The sequence below is a fragment of the Stomoxys calcitrans genome, chromosome 5, assembly GCF_963082655.1.
Source record: "Stomoxys calcitrans chromosome 5, idStoCalc2.1, whole genome shotgun sequence".
Lineage (NCBI taxonomy): Eukaryota > Metazoa > Arthropoda > Insecta > Diptera > Muscidae > Stomoxys > Stomoxys calcitrans.
Window position 1 is genome coordinate 62,071,498 of NC_081556.1, and position 20,142 is coordinate 62,091,639.

General features: G+C 37.8%; 1 protein-coding gene across 1 annotated transcript in view; it reads left to right on the forward strand.

Moving 5' to 3' along the window:
* Positions 1-11,540: 11,540 nt before the first annotated feature.
* Positions 11,541-20,142, forward strand: part of LOC106084910 (phosphoenolpyruvate carboxykinase [GTP]) — a 68,696-nt gene continuing 60,094 nt past the window's right edge. Inside the window, exons 1-2 of the mRNA XM_059369298.1 lie at positions 11,541-11,880; positions 11,946-12,046. Coding sequence (XP_059225281.1) covers positions 12,024-12,046 — 23 coding nt within the window. The 5' untranslated portion in view covers positions 11,541-11,880; positions 11,946-12,023. The remainder of the gene's footprint in view (positions 11,881-11,945; positions 12,047-20,142) is intronic.

Genomic DNA, 20,142 nt, shown 5'->3' on the forward strand with positions numbered 1-20,142 from the left:
TAAATAAATGCCCAAAATTCCTTTTTTTTACTTTTTTGATTAATTATTTGAGCTAACTCTTGATCATAGAATCGGACCTTGGCATATATTGCGTCAAAAATATAGCAAATTTCATGAACTATTGACATCCGTTAAAAAATTGGAAATCGGATCAGAAATGCCTTCGCAAATAACATAATAAACAATCCAAGGGGACCAACTTTGAAGGCCCACCAATGGGCCCAAATTAAAAAAAAAACACTTTAAAAACAATTAAACGATATGTTAGTATTTTTATGCAATAAGTTGTTATATGTGAAACTATGTGGCTTGCGTTGCCTCTATTACAGACAACGGTTCTTCTTCAGAAGCGAAATACTTGCATACGCATCTGCCCGCATAGGCAGTTAGCAGCACTTCCACTCAAATGTGAACACCATTTCAAAATAACATTGCGTGTCATTGGCACGATGTCATGCACTACCCATCGCTCAAAATACGCCTGGTGAAGGGCCTGCAAAATATGTCCATTTACGAGTCCTACAAAAAACAGTGTTTTGGACTGGCCTGCAACAGCACCAATTAAAAAGAACTGCCGTTAAAGTTGTTTTTGCAGCACTGCGTAAAAAGGGATATTTGCATGACCTAGAAATGCGCGTGTTAATTATTATTTTCATACCACTTCAACATTTTTTCGAAGTCCACATTTTGGCGCCAGCGTCATTTGAACTCAGGTCCCTTCAAATGCAAAGCGAATATTCTACCAACTCAGCCGCCATACAATTAATGTAATGAACGGCAAAAGGCTTACTTTAACTTAGCAACAAAATTGTATAAGCAACATACCCCTTCATTGTAGTTTGCAAGATGACATATGTATGGCTTGTGTATGTAATACGGCAAAGGTATGTTCATGTACCATCCGACTCTATTTCTACCGCAAACGGATAGGTCTAGAATTATGAATTTAGGGTCAAATTAAAGAGCGTCTCGAAAATAACATTAGAAGACAAAAATGTTTCAAAATTGTACCGGAAGTGGGAGAAATAGTACGTTTAGTGATGCAATTGGTACTATTTGGTACTTTCTTCGTAAATTGAGTTAGAGCTCTGAATTTTGGAACTTAGGAACGCAATGGCAAACTTAATTGGACTAGAAAAGTTTTTGGAAATTTTTACATTAAGGTACTAAAAAAAGTACCAAAAATGTAGGAAATGGGTGAACTTATATGGCCTATATATGGATGGATAGAGATATAATTTTAATATTTGACTTAAAAGACATCTGCTGAAAAGGAAAAATAGTACTGGTAATGAAAGAAAACGTACGTTTATTATCGCAATTGGAAGCTTGAGGTAATGTCGGTAGAGTTAGGAAATATTTGATGGTTACTAAATAATCCATTCAAAATTCGTACATTTTCGTACTATCTTTGCAGATTGAGCTAGAGGTCTGACATTTGGCATGTAGATACAACGAGGAAATATGATGGGTGCCAATTTAATATATTCAAACTTCGTAAATTTTGGTACCAAAATGGTAACATTTGGTTCTTTCTTTATATATGTAGCTACAAGCCTGACATTTGGCATGTAGGTACAACGAGGAAAAATATGATGGGTGACTAATTGATCTATTTAAAATTCGTACGTTATTGTAGCAGAAAGTGTAAATTATTAAGCAATTTGGCAAACATTACCGCAGTCTTGACCAAGATATGACAAGTGGAAGAAAACGTACTAATTGTGGTGCAAATTCTACCTTGAAATTGTATATTGGGCGACTCGAAGATATTTTTTAATCGTGCATTAAGGTACTCAAACGTACTCAAGAATGGTACATTCTTTACGGAATAAAGATAATACTCCCAAAATTGGGATACAGCAATACTGGCAATTTTTGTATCAAAACATCAAAACGTACTGAAACATACAAATTGTTACTGTCTTTAATAATTGGGTTAAAGCGCTCAAAATTGGGATTCATTTAAACCTTTACAATGACCCATGCTTTGAAAACCAAATAGTGTAACTGCAGAGTCTAGCTCCATAAACATTCAATGTTGTTTTCTAGTCGACCAATACATATATGCTTTAAAGGTACCGATTACACCACAATTAGTAAGTTTTCTTCCACTTCTAGTACGATTTGTTAAGACACATCGCATTTTTGTCAAGACTGTAATAATTCGTATCAAGTTGCTTAATTCTAGCTGTCCCCGCTTGCTTCAGTCGAAGATAAGCTATTTCGTAATATTTAGCACTTTATGAATATGTATACGAATAGAACATTTTGTCATCCATCACGATCCGTATCGTTTTGGGTGCTGAGCCATAGCGGAGTAAAGGAGAATGAATAAGCAGACGATTTGACAGTGAAGGCCAGAGTACTGCCGTCAATAAACTTGGTTAACCAGAAGCTTTTCTGGTCGACGCAGTCCGAGTAAAGAACGTTGGCTACGAACGCATGTAATACTGTGGAAGAGCGAAACGGTCGGCATGAAGACGAAAAACCTATGGGGAGATCCGGATTGTGGGAAGACGAGGCTATTGCTGAAAGCAAGCAACCAGGAGGACAGTATAGCTTTTGGTACCATAAAAGGACTACAAGCTCACTTATGCAAAGTCGGTGTTGCAAGTGACAGCATGTGTAGAACATGTGTGGAAGATGATGAGACGTTGGAGCATTTTCTATGTCATTGCCCGGCTTTCGCTGCTAACAGACACCAGACATAAATCAATTAAGGGGCGTGGTATGGGTAACAATTTTGTAAGTAGCACGGAATTCCTGACTAAAATTATCTTTTTCGAGGTTACTTTTTAGTATTTAGAACTCACAACAAGTGGTATGGGCCGGATGAATATTCACATCCTTTTTTCAACCTAACCAGTCACTCATCATATTTTTCCTAGTTGCACCTACATGCCAAATTTTAGACCTGTAGCTCCATCTATAGAGAAATTACCAAATGGTACCAAAATGTACGCATTTTTAAGAGATCATTAAGACATCTAACATATTTTGCCTGCATGTACCTACATGCTTAATTTCAGACCACTAGCTCTAGAAAGTACCAAATGGTACCAAAATGTTCGAGTTGTGAATAGATAATTTAGTCACCCATTATATATTTTCCAGTTGTATCTTCATGCCAAATTTTAGACCTCTTACTCCATCTGTAAAGAAAATACCAAATGGTACCAATTGCGGTGCTAAGTTCCAAAATTCAGAGATCTAGCTCAATTTACAAAGAAAGTACAAATAGTACCAATTGCAGCACTAAACGTACTATTTCTCCCACTTCCGGATTTTGGAAATATTTTTCACCAAATCTGATATTTTCAAGACGTTTTTTTAGTTTGAGCCCAAAGTCATTCTGCCAGCAATTTCGTTCACCCTGCACAAACATGCACCATTTCGTACTATATAGGTACTATTTAGTACCTCAACGAACAAATGTCGCCAAACTCCGCGTCTACAACCTAAGACCAACATTCATGCAAAATCTCATAATTCTTGCTTTAGCCTAAACGGCTGGACAGTAATCAGTCAGTCGGTAAACCACGCGTGGCTTTTATATACAGAGAAGAGGATGATAAAAAATTAATTTGCATTGCATTAAATTAATTTGCATTAAATTAATTATTAAAACAACAGTTTTGAGAAGTTGAGTGGGTAGGGGAAAGAGCATTTTCACTCAAAGGAAAAAAGTCGAAAATACGTGTTATAGCATGCATATTGTGAGAAGTTGTGACGAATGGTGTATTGATTCTTAAGAGAAATGTATTTATATGCCTGCATGTTGGAAGCGGTATGTAATTTCGACACTGAGTTGGTTTTACGGGAAGGTTCAAGTACAAAGTACAATGTCTTACTCGAAGTTAGCTTTTCATTGAGACAATCATACTGCTTAAAATTTAGTGGTTAGGTTAGGTTGAAAAGAAGGTGCGGATATTAATCCGCCCCATGCCGCTATGGACAGACACACTAAGCCAGTAATCGAGCCTATGTCGCCCAGAAAAACTTCGGGTTAACCAAGTTTATTGACGGCAGTCCTCTGGCCTTCACTGCCAAGTCGTATGCTCTTTTATTCCCCCTAACTCCGCTGTGGCCCAGCACTCAAACGACGCAGATCGTGCCATCCTCATCCTCCAAGACTGTTCGTGACCTTACTGTCTTGGTTGTTATTGCCCTAATAGGCAGTTCACTGTCACTAAAGATGTTCACACTCGACATCCTCGCGTTAACATCACACCTCACGCATTCAGTGATCGCCCGGATCTCCACCTGCAGTGTCGTATAATGGTCAGGCATTCGAAAACAAATCTTAGTCCCTGGGTTCTCAATCTAGATACCCAGGCCCACTCTGTTCTCTAGCATTGATCCATCTGTGTAGCATGATCTCCCAGATGGCAATATCAGATTTCCGTCAATCCAAGGCTGTGCCTCTGGCAGCAGAGTCTCACACTCGACCTCAAGTGTCATCTAAGGAATCTGATCGGAAACCTCTTCCCTTCCTTCCAGGTTTGCTATAGTCGCCTCGATTATACCGAGATGGTATGACCTGCTCCTATCTTCTATCTATACTTTCATCGCCTTTGTTCTCATAATCGTAGTGGCTGCCTCACTCATAGTCTGTACGTCGGTAGGTCGGACATCTAGGAAAGTTTCCATTGCCACGGTGGGCGTGGTCACCATTTCTCCGCCTATGCCATGATAATATGTTCTCTGAACCTTTTGTATTATCCTTACGTTGCACTTTTTCTCCATTGCAGTCCACCAAACTACTAAGGCGTAGCTAAGTATCGGTCTAATCACGCTCCTGTAGAGTCAATGGACTATCTTCCGATTTAAGCCCAATTTCGACCCTTTGAGCCTTCTCGGCACGCTCCTGAATTTGACACTTCCAACTAAGTTTCCTGTCCAAGATCACTCCTAACCTTGTCAGATATCGAAAATATTCTGTTGATTCCTTCGACTTCCTCGTGAGCAGGCATATTTCAGTCTTCCCTGGGTTAACATCGTGACCTCTAGGTCTAACCCAGTCGTGTGGCATCTACAAGACCCTCTCGGCCCTTCTGCATAGCTGATTCGAATCCTTATCTTTTAGAAGTATTATAACATCGTCTGCGTTGCAGATGGGTTCAAATCGCTCCTCAGTCAACATCCGCAACAGGCTATATATAATGGCCCTTAGGAGTGCCGATAATATGTTCCATGTGGCGTGCCATGTACCATGTTCTCCCTCATCTTTATGTCATGGGACACACAAGTTCCTTAGCATATGGTTTTGCCAGTCTCTAAGAACTGGGTCCAGCCGGTACTGGTCTAAGGATTGGATCAGTGCATCGGTCCGCACATTGTTAAAATTCTCCTCGAAGATAATGCATACCGCCAGTGTTTACGTTTAGGCATAGAAGGATTCTCCTATTTCATGCACAACATCGTCCAGGGCAGTCTCCACCGACCTTACCCTGACATAGGCAAGCTGTTTGTATTTGAACAGTTCGCTTCATCATGGTGTCCAAAATAAGTTCCATGGTTTTGAGTTGAAAGGACTTAAGGATTAGAGGTTTGTAGGCCTTTGGTGTCGCATAACTTGCCTTGCTGGGCTTGGGTATAAATATCGGGGTATAATATTGGGTATAAATATAGCCCTTAGTTCCTTCCAGGCTTTCGGAGTATATACAAGTTATGAAAATAGTGGCCAGGTGGGGCGCCATGTAGGTCGCCTCCTTCTTAAAAAAGGCGGAAATATTCCATCAGGTCTGGGTGACTTAAATGATTGGAAGCTCCTCAAGGCTTTCTTCACCATAAATTCCGTAATGATAAGCTTTCCATCACCTCATTATTACAAGATTCGAGTGTTGCCGTGAGCCCCGTCGTATCCTGTGGAAAATAAGTTTTCATCAAAGTCCACTACATGTCCTCCGTTGTCTCCGCTCTCACTCCCACGTTTAAATTTTTTTCAAACTTTTTATCTTGGCGGCGTCATTCACGCTATCGACCTTTTCCCAGAAAAGCATCCAAGAGGCATGTTCTGCCGCTTTGATTATCTTGTAGTTTTCCTTAAACCGTGTGTAATACACATTCCAGTAACCTTCCACTGTTTTACGACCTGTTAAAAAGTCTGCGGACCTCTTTCCCAATGTTGCGAATTTCCCCAGCCATACATGGTTTTCTGGGAATGATATCCTTTCTCGAAGAGGACAACCATCTTCGAAACATCCCACTATTGCAGTCGTTATCCTGTTGACATGGTCGTCAATGTCTTCTATGCTATTACAATCTAATCACCTTGCCCATGTCTTCCTCTGATTAGTCTTCCGAGTTTTTTCCAGGTGGTTTTCAACTTATTACGGATATAGCGATGATCAATGAAGAAGTGCTTCATGGAGACTCTCCAATCCTGAACCTCATCGATTAGATTTTCCGAACATATTGACACATTTAAAACGTCCTCGGCGTATCGGTGTTACCAATATTAAGTGTTATTAGGTCTTTAGCATTTGAAATGTGGTGAGAGTTCGCATCGCACCCTGTCTGTTTTACCTTCCTCACCAGCCGTTGCAGCTCCGACGTGGGTGCGGTCACGGAGAGTCGAAACGCATGAAAAGTTATACGAGGTATTCTTCACTATCTCCCTGTCTCATCACCGTTGACAGCTCTGGGTAAAATATTTATATTATTTAAAAATTTATGACAAATAACGCAGGTATTCGGGCGAGTGCCAATGATAGTATGGAACAATTAGTAGTTGTTATGGTTCAGTCCAGAAACTTTGTTCCGGTTCGCCCATGGCTCCTGAATTAACGCAATATGAATCTTGCGCTTGATGATTTTCCTCCTCAGAGCGTATGTAGTTGTCTCGCTCCGTTGGAGGCCTTTCTAAACGACCTCAATCATTCAGTAAATTGGCTTCTTGCGAGAGGGTGATGATCACATCATCTGCTCCCTGTTCTTTAGGCTGCAATGCCTGATGCTTATCATTAGCATCTTTGCATATTCTAGTATTCCGAATCTTTAGAGATCGTTGGGTCCCTGCACTGCATGATGTTTTAACGTTAGGCTCTTTGCCTACCCCAGTCTTCCAAATCTTGAGTAAATTGGCTTCTGGGGTGGGTGCTCCCTGTTTTTTAGGCGGTATTGATTTGCTTGTCATTGGACTGTTTCTATGTTACGCTCTTTGCATATCCTAAACTTCCGAATATTGAGAGAGTCGGTGGTTGTCTTGTCGTTGGCCTCCTGTTCGTTGGGCGGTATTGAGTCACTGGAAAGACAGCCTTGCCCCCGTAGAACGTCACGCTTTTAGTCTTAGCCAAATTTATAACGGAGACTTGATCAATGTCCACCACAACAAGTTCCTTCCTGTGAAAGACCTCCCATTTCTCCTCGCCCAAACATTGGTTTTGCTAGCCTGCGAATCCTAATATGTGTTTCGTCGCGAATTTGTTGCCCCATCTCTTGATGAAGACCGTCGTCTCTGTAAGCTCGGAAATGTCCATCATTCTCACAAGTTAAGATGGGCTACTCCTTATCTTTCCCAGCGACGTCTTCACTGTGGGAGGGCTGGCTTGGTCTTCCCAGAGTACGTGAAAGCGGGAAACTCTATTTCTCTTGCATCATTAGAGCAGTGTTATACTCTTCGGGAGATCTGATTCTGTTTCCAGCTTCCGTAGAAGTGCTTGGAATATTAGTTATATCCCGTCTAGCATCCTGCACTTTCGCCCGAATGCGATGCTGGTGCATACCCCTTAGCCTCGTTTGCCGTGACCCGGCTTTCTGTCTTCTTGTGAGCTTAGCAAAACCTCGCTCACTACTTCCGTCATCCCGCTGTCCTCATCTCTGGATCCGGGTGCGATGATCACCATCTTTACTTAAAGGCTGGGGACGAACTTCGCATCCCTCTGGTTTATCCGTGGTATCAACTGTTCTCTGGGTGTAAGGTGACCATCAGAGAACGGTTTGAATGCCATTTTCATTCACATCATTTTAAAGCAACAGCAAACTATTCAACACTATTCATAGAAAGAGAATATCACGAAACCCGTGCATAGCATTGGATGTCTTTTGTTTATCTCACTTAACACTCTCAAAGACAACGAATATGCGCGAATGGTGTGAATCATTTTAGTATTGATTGAATAAATCCTTATACACAGAAAAAGTATGGACCCAAAATTAACCGATTAAACATGGTATTGACTAATAAAAATCTTTTCAACAAAGGTGTTAACTGCTTTTTTTTATTTTTGAGATAGAAATTCGATATTTTTGGTACTGCGGAAAGTGATTGGTAAAGAAGGTATAAGCTGAACATATTTTTAATTGTACGAATTAAATTGTTATGAAATGATATAAATTGTGTATTGACACATATGCAACTCGAAAAAAAGTGGAAATGAGTCAAATATATGTCTAGCTTCTATTTATAAATATAATAATTTAAAAGTAAAACAAATTTATTAATTTAAATTTAAATGGATAAATTCCAAACGAAACAAATTAGAGGACATTTTAGAATGTAAAATTGGTATTTATTAATACATATTATTAATATTATTTTATTATTTTTATATTTTACTATCCATATATAGATTATATTGATTTGGTCTCTGACGGTGGAAGATAACACATGTGGATCTAGGCTTCATGGTATTGCAAGCAAAATGCTAAGATTGGTATTTATTACGATTTATATTAAATATGAATGTATGTAAATTATGTTGCTTATAATAATGTTTACGGTGTCGCCGACAACGAAGAGAGATTCAAAATTGAATCGATAATTTCCCTTTTTTTTAACCCTGGGACCGTTAAAAAAAATTAAAATTTGTATCGAATATATTTCTTATTTTATTCGCAATTTAATGCAATAAAATTGCATTAAATTGTGAAAAATATAAATTTTTTTATTTTTATTACAGAAATGTTTTTTAAAAGAAATGGCAAATTTTAAAACAATGGTTTATGTAGTTAATAACCACTTTGATTGAATTTGAGCTTATCATAAATTCAAATTGCAAAATTATTAATCAATAATACAAATTCCTTTATAGGTCCGATTTCAGCAAATTTTTTAATTGAATGTACAAATTTCTTAATTGAGGACAGTTTTTCATTTTTAAATACTTCGTTAATTTCTGTTTTAACGCCCACCATAGAATGGGGAAAGGTATTGGGGAAGAGAATGCCAAAAGAATTTTCGAGGTGACCACCTTTAGGGGCCTGCCAATAGCCGCCCGAAACACCTAGGGCCTTGAAATTGAAAAGAGATATCTCTGCCCGTTCTCACAAAGCATATTTTTTATTCGTTTTTTTCGATTATCTCCCACTGTGCATCGCTGTTTAATCGAGGCGACGATTTGATACCTGGAAGGAGTGTAAAAGGTTTTTGATCGCATACCTGAGACGACACTTGACGTCGAGTGCAATGCTCTGCTCTGCTGTCTTGGATTGACGGAGTTCTGGTATTGCCATCTGGAAATTCATGCTCCAAGGACAAGGGCGTGGGGGACGAGCGAAACGGTCAATAGGTCGACGAAAATCCTATCGGGAGATCCCAATCATGAGAAGACGAGGCTATTGCTGAAATGAAGTCAGTATAGCTTTCGGCATCATGACAGACGACATAGGACTACGACCTCACTTATGCAGAATGGGTGTGGCAAGTTATAGCATGTGGGGAAAATGTTGAGACGTTGATGAATTTCCTATATAATTGCCCGACTTTCGCTGCCAACACACACCGGCACTTAAGTGCTGACACAATAACAGATATGAACCTACTTACAATTAAGCAATTTGTAAGTAGGTTACTTTTTAGTATTTGGAGCTCACACCAAGTCGATTACTGGCTTAGGTATATATCCATAGAGAAGACGAGGCTATTGCTGAAATGAAGTCAGTATAGCTTTCGGCATCATAACAGACCACATAGGACTACGAGCTCACTTATGCAGAATGGGTGCGGCAAGTTATAGCATGTGGGGAAGATGTTGAGACGTTGATGAATTTCCTATATAATTGCCCGGCTTTCGCTGCCAACGCACACCGGCTGACACAATAACAGATATTAACCTACCTACAATTAAGCAATTTGTAAGTAGGTTACTTTTTAGTATTTGGAGCTCACACCAAGTCGATTACTGGCTTAGGTGTATATCCATAGAGAAGACGAGACTATTGCTGAAATGAAGTCAGTATAGCTTTCGGCATCATAACAGACCACATAGGACTACGAGCTCACTTATGCAGAATGGGTGCGGCAAGTTATAGCATGTGGGGAAGATGTTGAGACGTTGATGCATTTCCTATATCATTGCCCGGCTTTCGCTGCCAACACACACCGGCACTTAAGTGCTGACACAATAATAGATATAAACCTACTTACAATTAGGCACTGGCTTAGGTGTATATCCATAGTGGCGTGGCAGATTAATATCCGCACCCTCTTTTAAGCCTAAATGTTAAAAGTTATTAAATTGTTTTTAATTTTGAGCATGTTGCTGTGAACTCAAGAAACTGAAATTAACAATTTAGTTATATTGCTTTAAAAGTCGATTTTTTTTCAAGTGGTTCTTTCAGTTATACATATCAGAATAGGTATCGTTAACAATGATACGTTTTTACCCATGTTTAGAAAACTTAATCTTATTCCAAGGATATTCGTTCATCTATACCCATGACAAGTTAGTTTTATTTGTAAAATGATAATTTTGTAACTCTTTAAGAATTTTTAAGTAAACGTGGATATATTCATGAACGAAAGGATATTATGCTATTAACTCATATTTAAGATAACAATTTTTCTGAATGTTGGAGTCGTCAGTAATGTGATGCTTGATGACATCGAAGAATTAATGTTCTCTACCGAGTTCGTTTACAAATAGATTTGTGCTCACTAATCATGTTGGTTGAAAACAAAACACGGTCCCCTTCCCGATATTGTCACTGGTCCAAATTTTTATTTTCAAACTCCTTATAATAAAATTTGAATTTTTCAAATACATAAATACACTAGCATGTATATAAAATATAATGTATAATTTTATCTTGTATTTAACTTATAAATTTCTTTATATGTATATTATTTCATATCTATACTGATGTGACTATATAAAGTACATGCGCGATCGGTTAAAAATAGGTGAGCTGTAGAAAATTTGCGACAAACAGCGGGAACATTTGCCTCTGACCGTTTGATCTTCGAACAATATTGAGTCTTCGGCGCTGATATGGATGTGTTTCCAAAGGTTGATGCCAATCATTTGATGGTAACTTTTCTTTGGGTACTGATATAATAAGTGATCAATATACTGGAGTGTAATACTGTGTGCTCCGACCGAAGAAAGGGGGCATGTCTTATCTTATCACCAACTTTACTTTGAGCGAAAACAACAAATACACAATATAAAATAACAGCAACAGCAACAACTAGAGGAAAAACATAAATGAATGTTAAGAAACGTATGTCTGTTTGTCCACACATCGAAGTATTCATGTATGTGTGCTGCATAAAAATATACTCTACGCGTTCGTATGTATAAGCGCACACACACACATACCGTCATATGTGCAGACATTTGTACGTGGTATAACGAAAATATCTGCAAATAAGAAATGTGTTGCAGACCGGAGATTTTCAGTAACAACTGTTGCTTGGTAGTCGTCACAACGCCAGCTCAATTTGCATTCCGCCGCATTCATAGTGTCAGTCAAAGCGATATACTAAAGCGAAGTGTTTAAAAGCAAAAACAGAAAAAACAAATCTGAAGAAATACATACATACTTAATGAAAACAAAAGTCACAATATATAAGAAAACATTATCTCCTCCCGCCTTCGAACTAGATAAACAAATAAGACTTGTGCCCCACTACGCGAAAGGATCACTCTTTATGTATGTATCTACGATTATGTATATTCTGTGTTAAATATGAACAATAACTCATGCGTTCACCCTAGTTGTTTGGGAGTCAAAACTTGTCAACAACATCTGCAGCAGCATTCCAGCTACAAAGTGTACCAGCGGCAGCAGCAAAAATGATTGGCTTTTTGAAGAATGGGTATGTCAACACGAAAAATGTATTTCTCATCCGCAAATGTCCAAACGCATAGCATCAACCGGAAAATTATTTCCGATTACTTCGATAGCCAAGTGGTTTTAACATTATTATAACGATGTGAAGACATTGTTTATTTGTTGGGAATACAGTGCGTACTCGATTACCGTGGTTCTCGTTATGCCCAAGTAATCGCTTATTGTCACAGAACATAAAAGAATGTCTTATAAATGCAACTATTTTTTTTTTCTTCACTTTTCCTAAATAACTCAGTTAGTTTTTAGTTGATCGCTATTCCTGAAAACACACCGACAGTATAAGGAAGTACAAGAATACTTCTTTATGCCGAAACAGAATGAACGTCGCTTTGCAAAACTGCAACTTTGACCTACAAAAGCAAAGCAGAAAAATTTTCAATTTTGACGCTTGAAAGCGAGCATCATTCTCCGGTGTCACACGTAGGTACTGTTTTTAGTTCTTCAAGTTAAAAATTATTTAACTTTTCCGGGTTGATTTTTTGACATTTGTTTCCAGAGTTGCATTTTTAATCGCGACGCCTTAATGCTTGGGGTAAAAAACACTGCATTTTAAACTAGGAAAGCAACTAGCGCGGCTGTTGTAACCGAAAAGTGCCGTTTTAACCAATAATTCTGTTTACATGGAATGCCAAAATTAACTCTTTCACTCTCTATGAAAGCTGTCCATTGGCATTATTGGTAACTTATCGCAACTCTTAAAACCCACAGAAATCCAAAACATAAAACAATTAAAACATTGTATTTCCTATAATTTCAGATAAAATATTATATTTGCATGTTTTAAGCTCACAAATTGTAAAATAATTTGGCTTTGAATGACAGCAAAGAAGAAATCGATGAAAAGTCCGGTAAGCAGCTTGTCACTCCCTTATTTTTTGGTCGGTTTTATTTGCTATTCTAGCTCATAGACAAACAAAACTCTCTTCCCGCTAAGTGTTTTGTATTTTAACGTTGATAAACACGAAATCCGAAGAAATCAAATATCAACAAAACAAACATTTTATTTATATATAAATAATTCTTTATATATAAATGTTAAACGTTTCCAGAACGTAAAGTCATTGAATACATATGCTGCGTTACATATTAGTCATTGTCATTTAGGTTGGATGATGTTGCCCTATGTTTTCTATTTTACTCGCCTACCACCAAGCCGCTATTGGGCTAAATAAAATAAATCTTCTATTTACTATTTTTGTAAACTTCTACAAACTACGCCGATTTCTATTAGTGCGGTAACCGAGTTTGTACTGTAGTAACGAAATTGGGCGTTCACTAGCTACTAGTCTGTTAAGGAAGTTGTAGTCAATTTGGCTGTTTGAAGTATGAGAAAACAAGTAGCAGCTAAGACAACTTGTTTATATAGGGTATCGAATGATGCAATAAACCGTTGTTTATAAAATGCAGCAGGGCGCAACTTTTTTGTTTAATAATTAAAAAAAGCGCCCGGCAGTCGCAATAGTAGCATGTTCGGCTATATGTTGTGGGCTTGATTCATACCATAGTGCGTCACAACTCAATTCGTCTGCGGTAATCATAGTGGACTTACATTCTCTTAGGGAGTTGGATTAAGACTTGTGGAGTATAACACTGTTTATAAGCTTTAAGTCATGGAAATGTAACCATATACGGACACCTATACGTGATAATTATTATCTGATTCAGTAGGAAGTTTGATGAAAATGAAAAAACGACATCTATGCACCGATTCTTTTACATAATACAGCATTTATTTCACCCATTCTCTTGCTTCTGGTTCAGCGTCTATATTCCCTCCTTAGATTCTGGTCGTACCGGCTGGAGGTTAATTCATTCAACTGAATAATATTCATGAAATGGTCCTTGAACTGCTTCCTAATGTCAGCTCTATTAAGAACGCCTGTGCTATGAAGACAAAAAAGGAAGGCACGTCGGGACGGGGTACATGAACTGGTTTTAAAAACGACGTCTCTTATGTTTGAGGTTAATGGAGCTTATTCTTTAATGGAATGTTCGAGGGCAAATTGCATTAGCCTCTATATAATTAGAAGCAAACCCCCAGACTCCACTTACTCCAACATGAGCAGACCAACTTTAGAATGGAAGCAATGATACAATTGTGTGGCTGTGGGGTGTGCCCTTAACTTACATCTATTTTTTCCAATGGTGTAATCAGATCCGCAATCGCTTAAGATATAGTCCTACAATATGAAAAATACCAACTATACCTTTGCCAAATACTTCAAAAACAGTTGTTTTAACTCCAATATCTAATAAACCATAAGATATATTCCAGACATGTATTGGGTTGCCTAAAAAGTAATTGCGGATTTTTTAAAAGAAAGTAAATGCATTTTTAATTAAACTTAGAATGAACTTTAATCAAATATATAATCGCCATTTTGTTCGATAACTTTTTGTCATCTTCCTGGCAAATTTAGTATTCCACGCTCATAGAACTTCTGGCCTTTATCTGCAAAAAACTGAACCAAGTGCGATTTTATAGCCTCATCATTGCCGAAAGTTTTACCAATTAAGGAGTTCTGCAAAGATCGAAATAAATGGTAGTCTGATGGTGCAAGGTCAGGGCTATATGGTGGATGCATCAAAAGTTCCCAGCCAAGCTCACTCAGTTTTTGGCGAGTGACCAAAGATGTGTGCGATCTAGCGTTGTCCTGGTGGAATATGACACCTTTACGATTGACCAATTCTGGTCGCTTCTCCTTGATGGCTGTATTCAATTTGTCCAATTGTTGACAGTAAACACCGAATTAATCGTTTGGTTCCTTGGAAGCAGCTCAAAATATACCACACCCTTCCAATCCCACCGAACAGACAGCATAACCTTCTTTTGGTGGATATCAGCCTTTGAAGTGGTTTGAGCTGGTACACCATGCTTGGACCATGATCGTTTTCGACTAACGTTGTTGTAAACAATCCATTTTTCATCTCCAGTTATGATTCGTTTTAAAAACGGATCGAATTCATTGCGTTGAAGGTGCATATCACAAGCGTTGATTCGGTTTGTTAAATGAATTTCTTTCAATACATGTGGTACCCATAATTAAATTGACGCCAAACAAACAAATGTAAACAAAATTTCGCCCACTTTTTTTCTAAAGCAAGCTAAAAGTAACAGCTGATAACTGACAGAAGAAAGAATGCAATTACAGAGTCACAAGCCGTTGAAAAAATTTGTCTACGCCGACTATATTACCGACAATTACTTTTTGGGCAACCCAATAGAATTGTTTCATTTGTATTGGGTTGCCCAAAAAGTAATTGCGGATTTTTTAAAAGAAAGCAAATGCATTTTTATTAAAACTTAGAATGAACTTTAATCAAATATATAATTGCCATTTTGTTCGATAACCTTTTGCCATCTTCCTGGCAAATTTAGTATTCCACGCTCATAGAACTTCTGGCCTTTATCTGCAAAAAACTGAACCAAGTGCGATTTTATAGCCTCATCATTGCCGAAAGTTTTACCATTTAAGGAGTTCTGCAAAGATCGAAATAAATGGTAGTCTGATGGTGCAAGGTCAGGGCTATATGGTGGATGCATCAAAAGTTCCCAGCCAAGCTCACTCAGTTTTTGGCGAGTGACCAAAGATGTGTGCGGTCTAATGTTGTCCTGGTGGAATATGACACCTTTACGATTGAACAATTCTGGTCGCTTCTCCTTGATGGCTGTATTTAATTTGTCCAATTGTTGACAGTAAACATCCGAATTAATCGTTTGGTTCCTTGGAACCAACCACACCCTTCCAATTCCACCAAACAGACAGCATAACCTTCTTTTGGTGTATATCAGCCTTTGAAGTCGTTTGAGCTGGTTCACCATGCTTGGACCATGATCGTTTTCGACTAACGTTGTTGTAAACAATCCATTTTTCATCTCCAGTTATGATTCGTTTTAAAAACGGATCGAATTCATTGCGTTTAAGGTGCATATCACAAGCGTTGAATCGGTTTGTTAAATGAATTTCTTTCAATACGTATGGTACCCATATTAAAATTGACGCCAAACAAACAAATGTAAACAAAATTTCGCCCACTTTTTTTCTAAAGCAAGCTAAAAGTAACAGCTGATAACTGACAGAAGAAAGAATGCAATAACAGAGTCACAAGCCGTTGAAAAAATTTGTCAACGCCGACTATATTACTACTATATTACCGACAATTACTTTTTGGGCAACCCAATAGAATTTGACGAGTTTAAAGGATCATGCGGACCGAATTATGCACGCTTATTTTGCACTTCATTTCAAAATTTGAAATGCTCGAGGTGACAAACATTCACATCCCATGCTAGCTCCTGCACCTACTAGGGTCTTATCTAGTTTTCCAGATATTACACTTGAAATCGGACTCGAATCGGAAAATTGGTCAACTATGAGCCGTCATATATTCTAAACTAAAAATTTTACATCTATGGGTAGCATTTTTAAAATCGTTGGAAGGGTTTACATAAGGCTGGTTCTTTCAAAATTTCGTAAGCGCTAATGAAAATTTTGATTTTGGTATCTGTTTCCCCCCACTGCGCTTCGTTAAGATGTAAATTGCAAGAATCTGTTATCGTTTCACACTACAGTGATGACACCTTATCTGATACCTCCTTAGTTCTATAAAGAATACCCTAAAGCCCACGTTGTCATCTAGTCTGGAACCATAGAATGCAAATTTGCGTATGAACATTCTATTAGGGAACAGGCGCAAACTTCTCACATATAAATGAGTGTTTTCCGATTCAAGTTTTAGCTCATTAATAAGCGGCCTCCCTTTTATAGTCGAAGCCGAACGGCGTGCCGCAGTGCGACACCTATTTTGGGAGAAGTTTTTACATAGCTGCCATACAGTACCACACAAATGTCGCACAAATGCAAAATTGGTTTATTTTCGACCTTCCTGTAATGTTCAATTTTAAGATTAAATTTAGGTTTTAGGTATATATATTTTCAGACCTACTTTAGCAGTATATTCAGTCAAGCTTTCTAATTTTGCTTTTTAGTGATCAACACTGCATATTTCATCCGCATAATCCATGTCTTCAAGGAAGTTATTTATACCCCATATAGTGAGATAGTGAGACAAAAGCAAATCAATTTATTATTATTAAGTAGTGTATTAAGTTATGCTGAATGTACAATGATTACACGCAAGAAGTCAATATTGTCGACAGAAGCAGAAGACTTGTAATTTTTTTTCTTATGGCCGGAAAGCAATTAGGCGTGCTATCGCTCTAATTGCTTTCCGGTAGTTGGCTCCTGATTTGATTTCGGTATGGCTGTCTGTCGATGTATTCTTGTGATAAAGGTACAAGTCGTATTTTTGTCCGACTATCATGAAATTTTGCTCGTGTCCCTTTTTTGACCAAGGGCGAACACTATTGATTTTGAACAAAATCGTTTCAGATTTAGATATAGCTGCCATAATCGTCACTGTGAATGGTGAGAGCTATCGTGAGATGATATTTTTGTCCAATGTGGAAGAGCTTGACTTGCATGGCATGTGGTTTCTGCAAGAAGTTGCCACATGCGAAACAAAGGACTTATTGAGAGTCGAGTTCAGTGAATTGGCCGCCTAGATTGTGCGATTTAACGCCTTTAGACAATTTAAATTGATGCATTGGAAGACATTGAAGCATTAATTCCGTAGATACCGCCCGAAATGTTGGAAAAAGTATGCCAAAATTGGACCTTTTGGCACACTATATGTATATATATATATATATATATATATATATATATATATATATATATATATATATATATATATATATATATATATATATAATGCTTCAACGTTGTCTTCCAATGCATCAATTTAAATAGTCTAATAGTGCATATATATATATATATATATATATATATATATATATATATATATATATATATATATATATATATATATATATATATATATATATATGTATATGTATATATATATATATATATATATATATATATATATATATATATATATATATATATATATATATATATATATATATATATATAAATATATATATATATATAATATATATATGTATCTATATATATTTACAATTGCAGTTTATTTAATATATTACAATAAAATGAGACCATTAGCAAACGGATCAGTGTGAACATAGACAAGCATCCATCTCCATCTAGCACTTTTTTAATACATCATTTACGAAAACAGCAGCAGCGAATAAAGGTCAATCTGGACTATATTTGACAGGGACGTTAAGGAGGATGGGCTCAAGAACTTACATAAATCGGGAGATTGGTATATATCGCAGTTATACCCAGATATACCCCGATCTAGACCATACTCGATATGAACATCAAGGGACCTAACACAACTCATTGTGTCAAATTTAAGGGAAATCGGATCATAAATGCGCTTTTTTATGCCCAAAACCTTAAATCAGGAGATAGGTATGTATGGGGGCTACGTCAAGATATAGTCCGGTCAAACTTAACCTACCTATGGACCAAAAATTAATTTGTGCAAAGTTTTAGGTCAATATCTAAATTTTTTAAGACTGCACCGTCATTTCAAAGGACAGAAGGACGGACATGGCTAGATGGTCTTAAATTTTTTCCACGATCCCACAATCAATAATATTCTGCATTGGGTTGGAAATGGACATTTCAATGTGTTGCAATCGGAATGACTAACCCCGATCTTTCGGTGGTGATAGCTTTACGAGAGTGGCAGACTTAAGCATGTCCGCCTATTACGCTGAACGCCTCAGCTCAAATCCTGGAGAGAACATCAAAACAAAATTTCAGCATTACCCAGTGGGAAAAGGTATATGAGAAGGTAATCGATAACCTATATTGGTTGTTAATTACAGAATCCATTATTCTTAACACGGGACATGTCATAGGAAAAGAATAAATTCTTTTTATTTGTTTAAAGAAAACATTATATAATTAATTTAATAGAATACATTATTAAAGAGTGCTCTAAGACAAACAACTGCCTAAAATTGCAAAATCAGTTCATTGGTCGATGAAAAAAGTCAAAAAAGGTCTGTTTTAGATCATGTATAAAAAAGTTTTATATGAAAATTCAAATTTTTAAATACTGCTTTGAAAAGATTTGTCTTGTTTGAACCGTTGAGTGGAGCGGACGTATTGTTATTTCACTCCGCAAGTATTTTCCGTAACTCGTAATAGGTCATTATTTTTGGTAGAAAAATTTAAATTTAACCTGTCTCCTTGTGTGGAGAGAATGTTCCATTTACAGAAAGCGCAAAATACCTGGAAAGGGCAAGAAAGGCCACTCTTGCCCCATACACCTGCAAGAGAGCCATTGGCAAATGTTGGGGGTTTAGACCGCGAGTCATGCATTGCGTGGTGGACGGCGCTTCAAAAATCCACCTACTGCTCAATACTTAACCGGATCCCAAGGATGGCTTGTTTGTGCATCACAGCCGCACTGAGGACGACACCATCTAATGCACTGAATTCAATGCTACATCTTATGCCTTTGGACATGGACTTCTGTTCGGATGGTTCCAAACTAAACGACGAGGTGGGCTTTGGGGTGTACTCTAGAGATCTAGAACAGGTCACATCGAAAAGGTTTCCCGACCACTGCAGTGTGTATCAGGCAGAGATCCTTGGAACTAAGGATTGTCATAAATATCTTCTCAGACAGCCAGACACCCATTAAATCCCTAGAGAACGTATTTCTGAACACAAAAACCGCCATCGACTGTCGCAGATCTCTCATCGAGATGGCTGAACAGTTCAAAATTCACCTGTTATGGGTGCCGGGCCACATAGATATCGCAGGGAATTCTAAAGCAGACGAGCTTGCGAGACTAGGAACTACCTAACACACTCCAGGGCACTGGAATTTGTTGGTATGCCTCTAGAGACATGTAAGTTAAGTTTTTAGGACCAGGCCCGAAGGGCAACGAATGATATATGGTCACAAAGAGGGGGCTGTGAGCATTCCAAAACTATGTGGCCTCATCTAGACTTAAAGGGGTCTACTGTTTTGCTTTCATTGGCTAGAACAGACGTCTCAGTCATTTTGTCCGCCATGACAGGTCACTGTCTTATCGGAAAACATGCTGAC